Source organism: Haemaphysalis longicornis, unplaced genomic scaffold (genome assembly GCF_048455015.1).
Source record: "Haemaphysalis longicornis isolate Haplotype H1 unplaced genomic scaffold, Haemaphysalis longicornis Haplotype H1 scaffold_3, whole genome shotgun sequence".
NCBI lineage: Eukaryota > Metazoa > Arthropoda > Arachnida > Ixodida > Ixodidae > Haemaphysalis > Haemaphysalis longicornis.
Genome location: NW_027526335.1, coordinates 21,901,682 through 21,913,003, shown reverse-complemented (window position 1 = coordinate 21,913,003; position 11,322 = coordinate 21,901,682). Strand labels below are relative to the sequence as shown.

Genomic DNA, 11,322 nt, shown 5'->3' with positions numbered 1-11,322 from the left:
ACTGGCACTGGAAAATGGTATAGAAGTTGCGAAACAGCCACACGTAACATGTGGCTGCAGCCCCACACGACACAGGGGAAGAAGTGTAGAAGAAGAAGAGTCCGCACATTTATTTTTCCTCCACGCAAGCAGCCGCCGTTCACTTCTTGGCAGCGGCAGCCTCTTCCTTCTGCAGAGAGAGCAGCATCTCGGCCTTCTTCTGCTGTATCCTCTCGGCACGGCGGTTGCGGGCCTCGCGCACCTTCAGCCTCCTGGCCTCCGCTTGGTCGCTGTGAGCACGAAAAGAAGACCACACCGCCGTAAGCCACTGTCGGCCACCTTCACAGCATTTTCCCTCCAATAGGCAGCCCAGCTAATAATAATAACAAAGAACGTCAAGCAGCCACTTTTACCTGAGCTTCTTTAGTTTCCCCTGACTGAACAAAGCATACAAGAAACTTTTCAGCTTGTCGGCTGGACCGCCAGACCTGGTCAAATACTCCCAAAACAATGCACACAGCCTGCTCTGCAGCAAGCTCACACAAGCTCTTCACTGCTGAGCCCAGCATGACAGGGAATCTCATGGCTTTATTAACAGGCTAAGAGAGGAGAAGCTGCGCTATTTTAGGCTACCTTTTGTAAAATTTACGCTTGAAAGTTTTCCACAACTTTCCATGAACTGTTGCATTTGTCAAGTGAGGTATTTGACGAAAGTTTGAAAGAAAAAAGGCCCCAGAGAGATAAAAGGTTTGGCACGAAATCTTGGACGAAGCCACACTATTACTGAGCAATGTGCATGGCCCATGAAAGGTGAGAAAAAGGGAAGGGGAGACCCACTTGAGCTGCTTATTCCTGGTCTTCTCGGCCTTCTTCTTGTGGATGTACTCCATGAGGACACGCTTGTTCTTGAACACGTTTCCCTTTGCCTTGAGGTACAGGTCGTGGTACCTGAACAAAACACACAGTAGGCCATTGGTTCGAGCTCCAATAGGACAACTCCACCTCAGAAGCGCCCACATTGCACCAACAACCCCCTGCTTCTGCAAGACGAGACTAAAATACCTAAATCCTCCCTTCTAAAAATAACCAATTTGTACGTGCAGCATCATTTGTGAGGATCTGGCAAATTGCAGCACCTGTAGGAAATATGGCACAGTGGTACAGCTCCACGCTTCTTGAGCTTACAAACCACAATGAGTGGTTGCACCTATCCAATTACTAGCAGATGGTACATCTATTGGACATGTTTGCCCATTTTATGCTTCAAATGCCCACGACCCACTGCGATAGTGCACTTCATTGCCCCAACGCTACTCACAGGTGCTTGTCAATCTTCTTGGCCTCCCGGTACTTCTTCAAGAGCCGTCGGAGGACCCTCATGCGGCGAATCCAGATGACCTTGCGAGGCATGCGGGCATTGGCCGTACCCTTCCTCTTGCCGGGGCCGCAGTGCCGGCCCTTGCGCCGAGCCTCTTGGTTTTTGCGGACACGGGCGCGCGAGTGCACGGCCACAGGCTTGCGGATGATGAGGCCATCCTTGATGAGCTTGCGGATGTTCTGGCCTGCAACGCATTGCTCCACTTAGTAAGGGACGGCCAGCTCCTCTCGAGTTTCTTTAGGTGCTTGCATTGAAGAACCAGTTGAGACGGTTGGGCCCAAGATGCTATCAACACCATTAAGAATGCAAAAAATGAGTTGGAGCAAACAACGGCGTTATGATACGTCTCATGATGTCAGCACATCTGGGCTCCAAAATTTAGCAACAGCAAATGGGCTCAGCAGGGCTCAGTGACCCAACGTGGTGGCTACCCACAGGTTGTGCCAACATTGTCGCAACAGTGTCCACAGTCTTAGCAAGTGCAATGCTTCACAGATTTCGCCCAAAAGTAGTGCACACTGTTGCATTTCTCTCAAGTTTTACCGGATTTGAGTCTTCCGCATTCGTTCGAACCGTTCTTCGTCAGAATTTTCGAAATATTTTATGCGCTAGATTCCAGGTGAGCGAACGACGGTGCACGCGTGACACCTGCCACACGTGAAGCACCAAGTTATCCAACCGCATGTGCCGTACGCACTACAGCTCCTGCTAACTTTTCCAATGGTTGTAGTAACAGACAAAAGGGAACGCACACCCCCCGCCTATCATGCATCTACTTCGTCAGGGCCGGTAAAAGTTACAACCCAACCTGGTAAAAATTAAACCCCCGACATTTTTTACGATGACCGGCAATACTAAGAATGAGGCGGCAACTAAAGCTAAGGCGAGTAGGCAGACCGGCACTCACGGGAATTGGAGTTGGCGATCTCATTGGTCTCGTTGGGGTCGAGCCAAACTTTCTTGCGACCGCATTTGAGGACGGCAGCGGCCAGCCGCTTCTGTAAGCGTAGCGTACTGCAAGTAAAGGATGAAGCCCGTTCTTGTTACCCGTTTTCGACTGACACCATCACAGAGCAAGGGCTGGCAACTAGGCCTCGTGCCACATCGTGCGCATGCTACTATGCGGCAACATAACAGCGGCAGCTCAGATGAAACCATTATACGAAACGCTAATAGAAACATATGATACTATTAACTACAAAGCACACTGTAGGTAAATCAGAGACGGCGAACACATGTTGCAAATGCCAAAATTCAGAGACAAGTTACCTCATGCTTTCTGCCGAACCACGCGTAGCCTAAAAGGAAGGAGCATCGGCTTGAGCGGAAAGTTCTGCTTCCGCGCAAGATATAGTTCTTAGGTTGTTGTGACATAGTTACTTTATAAACAGTCCTGCAAGTATTAAGCTTAATAAATAACGCCATTAGCTAAACCAGTTTGTGAGAAGTCAAGATTTTATTTCAATTATTCAACAAACCAAATACTTCAAAATGCTGTTTTTGGTATTCCTCCGCTACGCTACGATGCTGCAGTTTCACAAAAAAGAAATACCAGTTATTTTTTTACGTGGCTTACAAAGTTTCAAAATTTAGTGAAAAGCAAAAACTTTTTGAAACACATCTAATGGTAATGTTATTATTATAAAAAATTTAGTTTATTACTTCAACGAGTATCATCATCACCGCGCGAGCGATTCCGAAAGCAGCGGTCGCCGCTGCGGAGGAACGAATGTAGTCGATGTAGTGAAGGTCGAAGGGGGCATTTCGAGCGAAGAATACGGTTGCCTATCGTCTCTCCTGTATTCCTGTCTCGGGTTGCTCGCATCTTCCGGCCAGTTAGGAGCGGCAGAGCTCCCATAACCGGCAAAGATGTCCCAGGTCGGGAGCACTTGCTCTGCCGATACAGCGGTCCCCGTTCGCGATACTCGGGTGGCCAAAGGATCGCAAAAAGGAAAAGTGATCGGTGTTTTCACCAGCGGCGGTGACTCGCAAGGTAACTCGGCCTTCTGTCACTCTGTTTTTCCATAGAAAACGTGATGTTGCAGGGAACCTGCTTGGAATGTTACACAATGGAATCCCATCGATTGAGCTACGTGATGCTCGCCGCGTACCGCGCGAATTTGCGCTCTAATCGTAGCGCTCGCGTACGTAATCCATGGAAGGAGCCATTTGCTGTACTTTGTTACATTGACGATGCACGCTAGGATTCGGGCAATAACTCGCCCTACAAACGCTTATTGGGAAAGATGTGAAAATGACGTAACCTGCCAGAATTCGTTTTTACACAATGGACGAAGCTAGACATCCAGAATTGTAGCGATTTATTGACAACGCGACCCTGTCCTTGCGCTCGAGAAGCCCGATGACTACTCAGAACACTCGGGTTGACAGCGATTGTATTATTTGCCCGAGAGAAAAACCGCGCGGTACTCGGTCAAACCTTCGCGTCATATTTAAACCTCCAAGTCTTGTGTGCAGTGCGTGCTGTTACGTTTCTATTTCTTGCGTATTAAGTTTAGTTTTACATGATGTACAAACGTCCGAGACAAGCAAGGGGCGGCACTAGCAGACGACGCGCGCGAGTCCAACAATCTTGGCCGCAATCTTGGCAACACACCACAGTTTTTGTTTTATCTGGGACGCGCCCCTCCCCCCTGTTGCATATGTAAACACGCGACTCGAGGCTGGGGGTCAGTCGCACCAGAAGAATGCAATTACAATACTTCCAGGAGAGCTCACTTGTGCCATAATCGCCACCCGGCCTCCCACTGACAGGAATCACCTTGCAAGTGACCTTTTGGCACTCTACAGCGCTTCCAAATTTGTCGGGCGTCCCGTTTTGGCTTTCGTCCTCTTGGCGTCTGTGTGCGGCATCTGTCAGTCGCCCCTGCCTTATCGCGCCACAATGGGCAAAGAGCATCGTTCTTTCTTCTTCTTTTTTTTTTTTTTTCCAGTGTACGGTGACTGTTTTCACATCGCAGTGGGTTCGTTTAAATTAAAAAAAAAAAGGAAAACCTTGCACGGAGTAAGCTCTCACATGATATGATAGTTCAGTTTCCTCTTTCACATGCATTTTTTTCGTGATATGGTTTTGATTCATTACATTACATGCCGCATGTTCACCTCTGAGCAAACGAGGAAGTAACGCTGAACTTTAATGGCCTTTCGTGGATATATGCAGTTTCTGTTTACCGGGTTGAAAGCAGAGCTGAGGCGCTCGAAAGCCGTACTCTGGCCACTTTATTCACTAGAATCAAGTAGTATGACTTGTACATTCTTAGTTCCACTGCAGGGGGACATACGCCCCAAGAGCTGAGCGAGGCAGAGTCCCATTGGCACGTTATTTTGCTCCAAGGTCATTTTTATAGACAGTATACGATGCACTGATTATTGAAGTGGCTATGCAAGGAATAACAGCCTCACTTGCTGTCATTGCCAATCATAGGCCCGCAAGGCCAAACGGCTGTTGCAAACAAAACTGCCTGATTTTTTTCCTCTGAAGCAAAAAAGGAACAAGAAAATGTCATTGCTGTAATTTTAAATAGAGCTAAACAGCTTTTCTGCCCCATATTTTTTATTGCTCGTGTGCAGCAATCGTGTTTCCTTTAAAAAAAAAAAGGTTATTGGGCTACTGCTTCGCAGCATCTGCTGCAAAGGGAATAGGCCATATTATTGTTAAGGTGTTAGCCTTAATAGGTGTGTTGTCCTCTTAGTTTTGTGGGCATGCATAGTGAATCCTTTTTCAGTGCTGCTTGCATTGCTGCCGGGGGCTTGTAAAGATTTTGGTTTGCGTGCCATCCCAAATGAGGATCCTGCGCCTCATTCTGTTATGCTAGCGAGAACTTTGATACCACTCTTCTTGATAAAAATATAAGGCGCCATGCCTTTTCAAAAACACCACTCCTTTTTTACCGAATTCTGCCATTGCGTAGCTGAATAGTGCTGTAATGGATGCTATAAGGACTTCCAATTTTTCTCATATTTAATTTTGTATTCGCTTCCTTTTTATTATCTACTTGATTTGCTTTGCTTTTAAAAAAACCTTTCTGGGGGGAGGGGGGGTGATGCCAAGCTGCATTTAGCATTAACCAGCGCTGGTCTAACTATCGCCCAGGCTGTACAGCTTTAGAAAATAATTTGCCTGGCAGAATCCAACAATGGCAATGCATATTTCTGTCAATTAGTACTGCGTGTACTTATTAAGAGGAGGAATCTTCAGTGTCGCGCATGCAGTCCTCTGCCATTGCTGATCTTCGTGTCCCCCCGTTCCTCCTGCAGGCATGAATGCGGCCGTGCGTGCTGTGGTGCGCATGGGCCTGTACCTGGGCGCCCGGGTGTTCTTCATCCGGGAGGGCTACCAGGGCATGGTGGACGGGGGCGAGTACATCAAGGAGGCCTCCTGGGTCAGCGTCTCGGGAATCATCCACAAGGCAAGCGGCCTCCCCGTGCACGCTATCCAAAGGCTGCTAGGTGCTGCAGAAACACCAGCACGTAGAAGTAGACCTGTGAAAAAAGAGTCTTTGCAAGGGTGACCAGCACCGGGTTGGCCCAATAAATGTGCACTATGATACACTGAACGTTACGAACGATACACTGAATGATACAAAGGCATAGATTGTGTGCACTGCCAGGCAGTTGATGTGTTATCAATGCACAAAACAAACGAGGCAGCTGTGTGAAAATCCAGCTAGTGAAACTTTACCGCGTGTCATGCAAAAACTACGTAGCACTGGCACTGAAATTTACAGGTGCATTTTTTTTTAAGGCCTACTTTGGGCTGCAAGAATTGCTGTGTCTTGTAGCAATCGTAGCAACCCACCAGTAGCAGTCATGTTTGTCATTTGAGTCCTGTTGAAAACCATTGCTAAGTACTAATTAACCTCTGTACCATAAGTTTAGACTATTAGTTATTGTTGAAGAGAATGCCTGACTGGAAATTCTTACTGGAGAGACTGGACTGTCTCTCCTGGAAATTACACTCTCTTGCTGCAATTAGGATAAAATGTAGTATGTGCAGTTCAAATGAATGTAGTTCAATTTGTTGTGCATTTTTTGCACTGCTGCGATGCCAGGTAGTTTGTGTCTTTGCTTATGGATGCAAAGAGCATGGGTTCGCTTCATCTCCTTTTTCTTTTTCCTTCACTCAATCCTTATTATTCCATCTCTATGCTGTGCATCAAGAAAGGTGTTCACGGGCATGTAAGCATGAGAACTAATCCCATCCAATTGAAATGGAAGCAGCACAGCCACAAAATGTCCGGCAAAGGGGAGGAAAGTGACACCAAATTGGTTTCTTTCCTTGCATGCTAGTCAAAATAGCATGCACTTGTATGGGTATATGGCAATTACATCATTGAACTTTAAGTCTGGGCTACAAAAACAAGATAAACTTGCTGCCTATCCACTTAGACAAATGAGGTGGGGCCTTTGACAGCTGTTTCCATTGTATTGAAGAGCCACGTGCAGTGTGTTCCTCCAAAGCAAGTAATAGTACTGCATTCTTTGCTGCAATTTGGAAATGTTGATTGACAAGTGCTTCCTGTGTTGAACACCTCAATGTCTGAGCAGCAGGCAAGACTACTTTCTGTATGTTTGTTTTCTGCAAAAACCAGCCTTCCTTGGGTAAAACAGACGCCATTGTGTTTGAATACCACCTTTCTCATTATACAAGCTGCGTGTGTGTGTTGCAGTCGTAACCAACGTTTCTCTGTCAGAGCTCCACTCTGGCGACTGGGTGATTCTGCTCCTCCCTTGAGTGTGGCCTATTACTCCCTCCATTCCCTACAACGCAGGGAGGCACTGTGATTGGCAGTGCCCGCTGCAGTGAATTTCGCAAGCGAGAGGGTCGCCTGAAGGCTGCTTGCAACCTCATCCAGAACGGCATCACCAACCTGGTTATCATTGGCGGTGACGGCTCCCTGACTGGAGCCAACCTTTTCCGCCAGGAGTGGGCGTCCCTGCTTGAGGAGCTGCTCAAGGAGGGTGAGGGGGTCCGCAAGGTCCAACTTTTTCTCCCCAGCTGTTGACAGTGTGCACTACGTATTTCCATTTAAAAAAATGGTGGAGGGGCAAATAACTGGCTCGCTACACCCTCGCAGTTTTGAGCTTTGTGTGACATCAAAAGTGAAAGTAGCTGTTGTTGCTGGGTGTTGTTTCTGTCAGGCTTGGAACAGTTTATTTTAATGCAGGGCCAGTAGTTGAGTGTTGCAATTAGTCACGATTGGAAAACACAGGATTAAGGATAAATGGAGAATACTTGAGCCATTTGAGGTCTTCAGATGACATAGTCTAAGTTAGACTCCAGAACACGTGCAAAAGAGGCTTGACTACGATCAGAAAGCATCGCCACTGAGGAGACCTACGTACTACTTCGGACTGGCAAGGACCAAGTCCTAGCTAGTCTTTTCAGCCAATAAACGTTTCTCTCTCTCCCTCTCTGCTATGCCATTACTTGACGGATGTTGTGTATTATTTGATGAAAAGCTCTGTTAACGTTTACTAGGTTTGGTCAGAAATTTCAAACATATTCCCCCCACCCCCTACAATGGCGTCAGGGCAGCCCATTTCTGGTGGCTCCCCCAAGTACATCACAGGGCCCTTGGCATGTTGGGTTATGGCACAGCGAGCAGGTGGTTTGAAATCTGCCCTTTAAGCACTAGTCCCTCATTGACAGCAGCAGTGCTTCCTGTCGAACAGGATTGTAGGGATTATGGGCTGCCCATTTGTTCAAAGGAATCAAGGTAAGTATGTTGTCCTCATGAACTCCTTAAAAAAACTACACTATGACAGCTTCATGTAGTGTAATGTCGTCCATAGGGTATCGGGGCGCAAAGATGACACCCACTCGCCAGCAAAGCCAACTGTTTTTTTTTTTTTCTACCTGTGGTAAGTTGCATGTTGCAAACTAGAGCATCAAAGGCAATTGGTTTGTTCTAGGGTCCCACATAAGGGATGCTTCCCCCCCCCACCTTCCCCCTGCTGCCCTGTGCAGGAAAGATCACCCAGGATCAGAAGGACAAGTGCAGCCACCTGAACATTGTCGGCATGGTGGGCTCCATCGACAATGACTTCTGTGGCACCGACATGACCATCGGCACGGACACGGCCTTGCACCGCATCATGGAGGCCGTCGATGCCATCGTCACCACTGCGTCCAGGTCAGCGCGCTGTTGTGCTGGCACTGGGGCTCTGCGCTTGGAATCTTAGTGTCCCTGGGCTATGTACAGGATACCCCACAGCGTCCTTGTGCTCAGTGGTGCAGTGCGTTAGACCAGGGGCTGGCAACCCTTTCAGGCATAGGGCTGAATAGGTGACCGGTGAGAAGCACAAAGGCTCATCGGTACGTCGTCTGCTACCGCCACTTCCGGTTCAAGATTTCTCCTTCCGTCCGAAACCCTTCTCCGATCACCCTTTGTTTCATCAGATACAACATATGATTAGTCTGCTTGCTCGCAATGGTACCTCTGTACGTGTTGCGTGGATACCGGGACACATGGCTCAGGGTTCTGGCAACCAGGCTGCCCATGAGGCAGTGCAGGAGAGTCTTCGAGTAACTCCTCCACTGGTTGACAGCCCTGCTCCCCCGCTCTCCCTCAGGCAACAGCTGGATCACGCTCGGCAGGCTAGGCACAACCGCCTTGCCGCTGCCACTCCTGTAGGTTTCCTGCATAACGCCCCATCCCTAACTCGTCCTGCCGAAGTTTTTATTAACAAATTTCGCGCGAACGCTGCATTGACTCCCCACATAACACGCAAATGGCACCACCCGAACGGCGATCCTCCGCCCTACTGCCCATATTGCAAGACAGCTACAATAGCAAACCTGACCCACCTTATTTGGCACTGCTCTGCGTACCAATCCTTCCGCCCCATCCTGTTGAATGCCCTACCCAATCCAAGCGAGATACCCCCCACGACACTCAGCGACCCCGATTTCCTTGCTGCCCTTGGGCGCTTCGCTCTCGAGAGTGGCCTCGCAAGAGTAGTTTAGCTGGGGTCTACCACCCCTATGTGTGCATTCAGGAACTGACTATTCCTCTCCAGGATCTTCAAATGAACATCACCTCGTGACCACCTCTTCCCTCCCCTTTCCCCCTTCTCCCCCTTCCGGCCCCTGGGCCCTCCTTGTGTTAATAAAAGACCTTCACTCACTCCGTCCCATACGCCGGCGGCTTTCACACGCGTGTGTGTGTGCTGTTTATTTGTCACAGAGTGTGTACCTTTCAGGGAAGCCCCTAGTAGGATTAATCGTTGTTATTCATTGAATGCGCGATGCATGAGCGTTTTCTTTTCGGTGTAAACAAGTAAACAACACGCACACACGCGCATGAAAGCCGCCGGCGTACGGGAGGCCAGGACAGCTCTCGAACCGGAAGTGGTGGGGCTCCGTGGGAGCAGACAATGTACCCACGAGGCTTTGCACTTTTTACCAGTCACCTATAGCCTGATCCCAACAAGGCAGGGGCAGGATGGCAGATCGAATTGGGGGGAGGGGTCTTTGCAGGCAAAGAGCGAACTTCTCCTGCTGGAAGCCATGTGTCTTTGTTCCTGTCTAACCCCATTCGAGGTCAAAACTGTCATGTTGGCCTTCACATAGCAAGCGACGAGGAAAGCGGGGGGTTCTGATGCCATTCCAGGGGCCGCATAATATTGCTCGCGGGCTGCAGGAGGTTGCCGACTCCTGCCTTAGATTATGGAGCCACCAAAAGTGAAGATGGCAAATTACAGGGGTGAAGTAATTGCATCAGATTAGATGTTGTCTGCACAGTTATCTGCATCAAACGTTTTACTTATTTATAAGAGCAAGAAAAAATGTTTGGGCCCAAAGTGTGCTTCTGTATTAGTTCTTTTAACTTTATAGGGTCATTCTGTGGAGCCATGAAATGTAGGAAGAAAGTATTGTAGCCTAGGAGGCATTTTAACTGAGTTCGTACATGTTTTCTCCTTTTCGTAGAGTTGATTAGCCTGTACTGCCCCCAAAAAAATGGAGAACTCTACATCCCTCAGGTGCATCTTCACAAAGGGTGTGAATAGATTAAATGGGTCTAGTTGAAACAATATGGAACTAAGGGGGCTGAAACTTCTTGCCTGCAATCAGGAACATATATATATATATACAAAGTTCAGAAAAATTAACATTTTTTGTTTGAGTAGATAAAGAAAACTGCATCTGAAAAGGATGTTGATAATTAGAAGCTGCTGCGGGCACAAAATGGCCTCAAGATATAAACGTGCCAACGTTATCGTGGCGGCGTAATCTACAAAGTTTGAAAGCCAAATTCTACGAGTGTCTTTTTATACCAAAGTGTTCGTCAATACTTATAAGCTTAGCCACGTAAAGCACCTCTTGTTTAGCTTACAACTTTCAGCTGCTTAGCATTGTTTTGTTGTGATCTTTATTAAAGCTCTTATGCAATCCTTGGGATTTTGTTCATGATAAACTTCCTTTTATCTGCACAAAAACTGCACCACTGTACCAAATGCTTCGAGATAATTTTCTCAACAGCACAAAGGCCTTTTACAATCCATTTGTGCAATGTGTCTTTTGAGCTTCAGTAAAGCGTGTGTAATTCTCATTTTGCTCTTCCTATCGTCTAGCCACCGACGAACCTTCATTCTTGAGGTTATGGGGCGACACTGTGGGTAAGTGTTGTGGATCATTTTCTCATTTTCACGGCTATATGCATAAACACTACCTATGGTCACTGTTCTGTGCTTGCTGTATGGAAATTTTGTTTGCAGAACTGTAAAGTCTCCAGTTCAGCTTGCTTGATCTCGCAGGTTGTTTGTGCTGGTATCCCTTCTCGTGCTGTCCCCTCAGCTCTTTCTGTAAAGCTTTTTTTTTTCAGCTCTCTAGGCGCCTTTGTGGTAAACACATGTACTTGTCTAGTTTTTTCCCAGTTGCCAGGCTGTCATTCCTGCATAAAAGTCAAACATGTACAAAAGTACACGTCAAAAGTACATGT

At 47.6% G+C, this 11,322-nt stretch overlaps 2 protein-coding genes across 5 annotated transcripts in view; one reads left to right on the top strand and one right to left on the bottom strand.

Annotated features, from left to right (window-relative positions):
* Positions 1 to 84: 84 nt before the first annotated feature.
* Positions 85 to 2,744, bottom strand: Rpl19 (ribosomal protein L19). Its single transcript, XM_077702565.1, has 5 exons — positions 2,627 to 2,744; positions 2,265 to 2,371; positions 1,298 to 1,541; positions 817 to 927; positions 85 to 269 (listed from the first exon to the last, which is right to left on the bottom strand). The coding sequence occupies exons 1-5, from the start codon at positions 2,629 to 2,631 to the stop codon at positions 140 to 142; spliced, it is 597 nt and encodes a 198-aa protein (XP_077558691.1). The 5' UTR covers positions 2,632 to 2,744; the 3' UTR covers positions 85 to 139.
* A 307-nt stretch (positions 2,745 to 3,051) lies between these two features.
* Positions 3,052 to 11,322, top strand: part of Pfk (ATP-dependent 6-phosphofructokinase) — a 55,564-nt gene continuing 47,293 nt past the window's right edge. For all 4 annotated transcript variants that reach the window (XM_077702571.1, XM_077702570.1, XM_077702573.1 and 1 more), the window contains exons 1-5: positions 3,052 to 3,350; positions 5,636 to 5,787; positions 7,150 to 7,339; positions 8,349 to 8,514; positions 10,955 to 10,999. In XM_077702571.1, the coding sequence (XP_077558697.1) occupies positions 3,227 to 3,350; positions 5,636 to 5,787; positions 7,150 to 7,339; positions 8,349 to 8,514; positions 10,955 to 10,999 (677 nt within the window). In that variant the 5' untranslated portion in view covers positions 3,052 to 3,226. The remainder of the gene's footprint in view (positions 3,351 to 5,635; positions 5,788 to 7,149; positions 7,340 to 8,348; positions 8,515 to 10,954; positions 11,000 to 11,322) is intronic.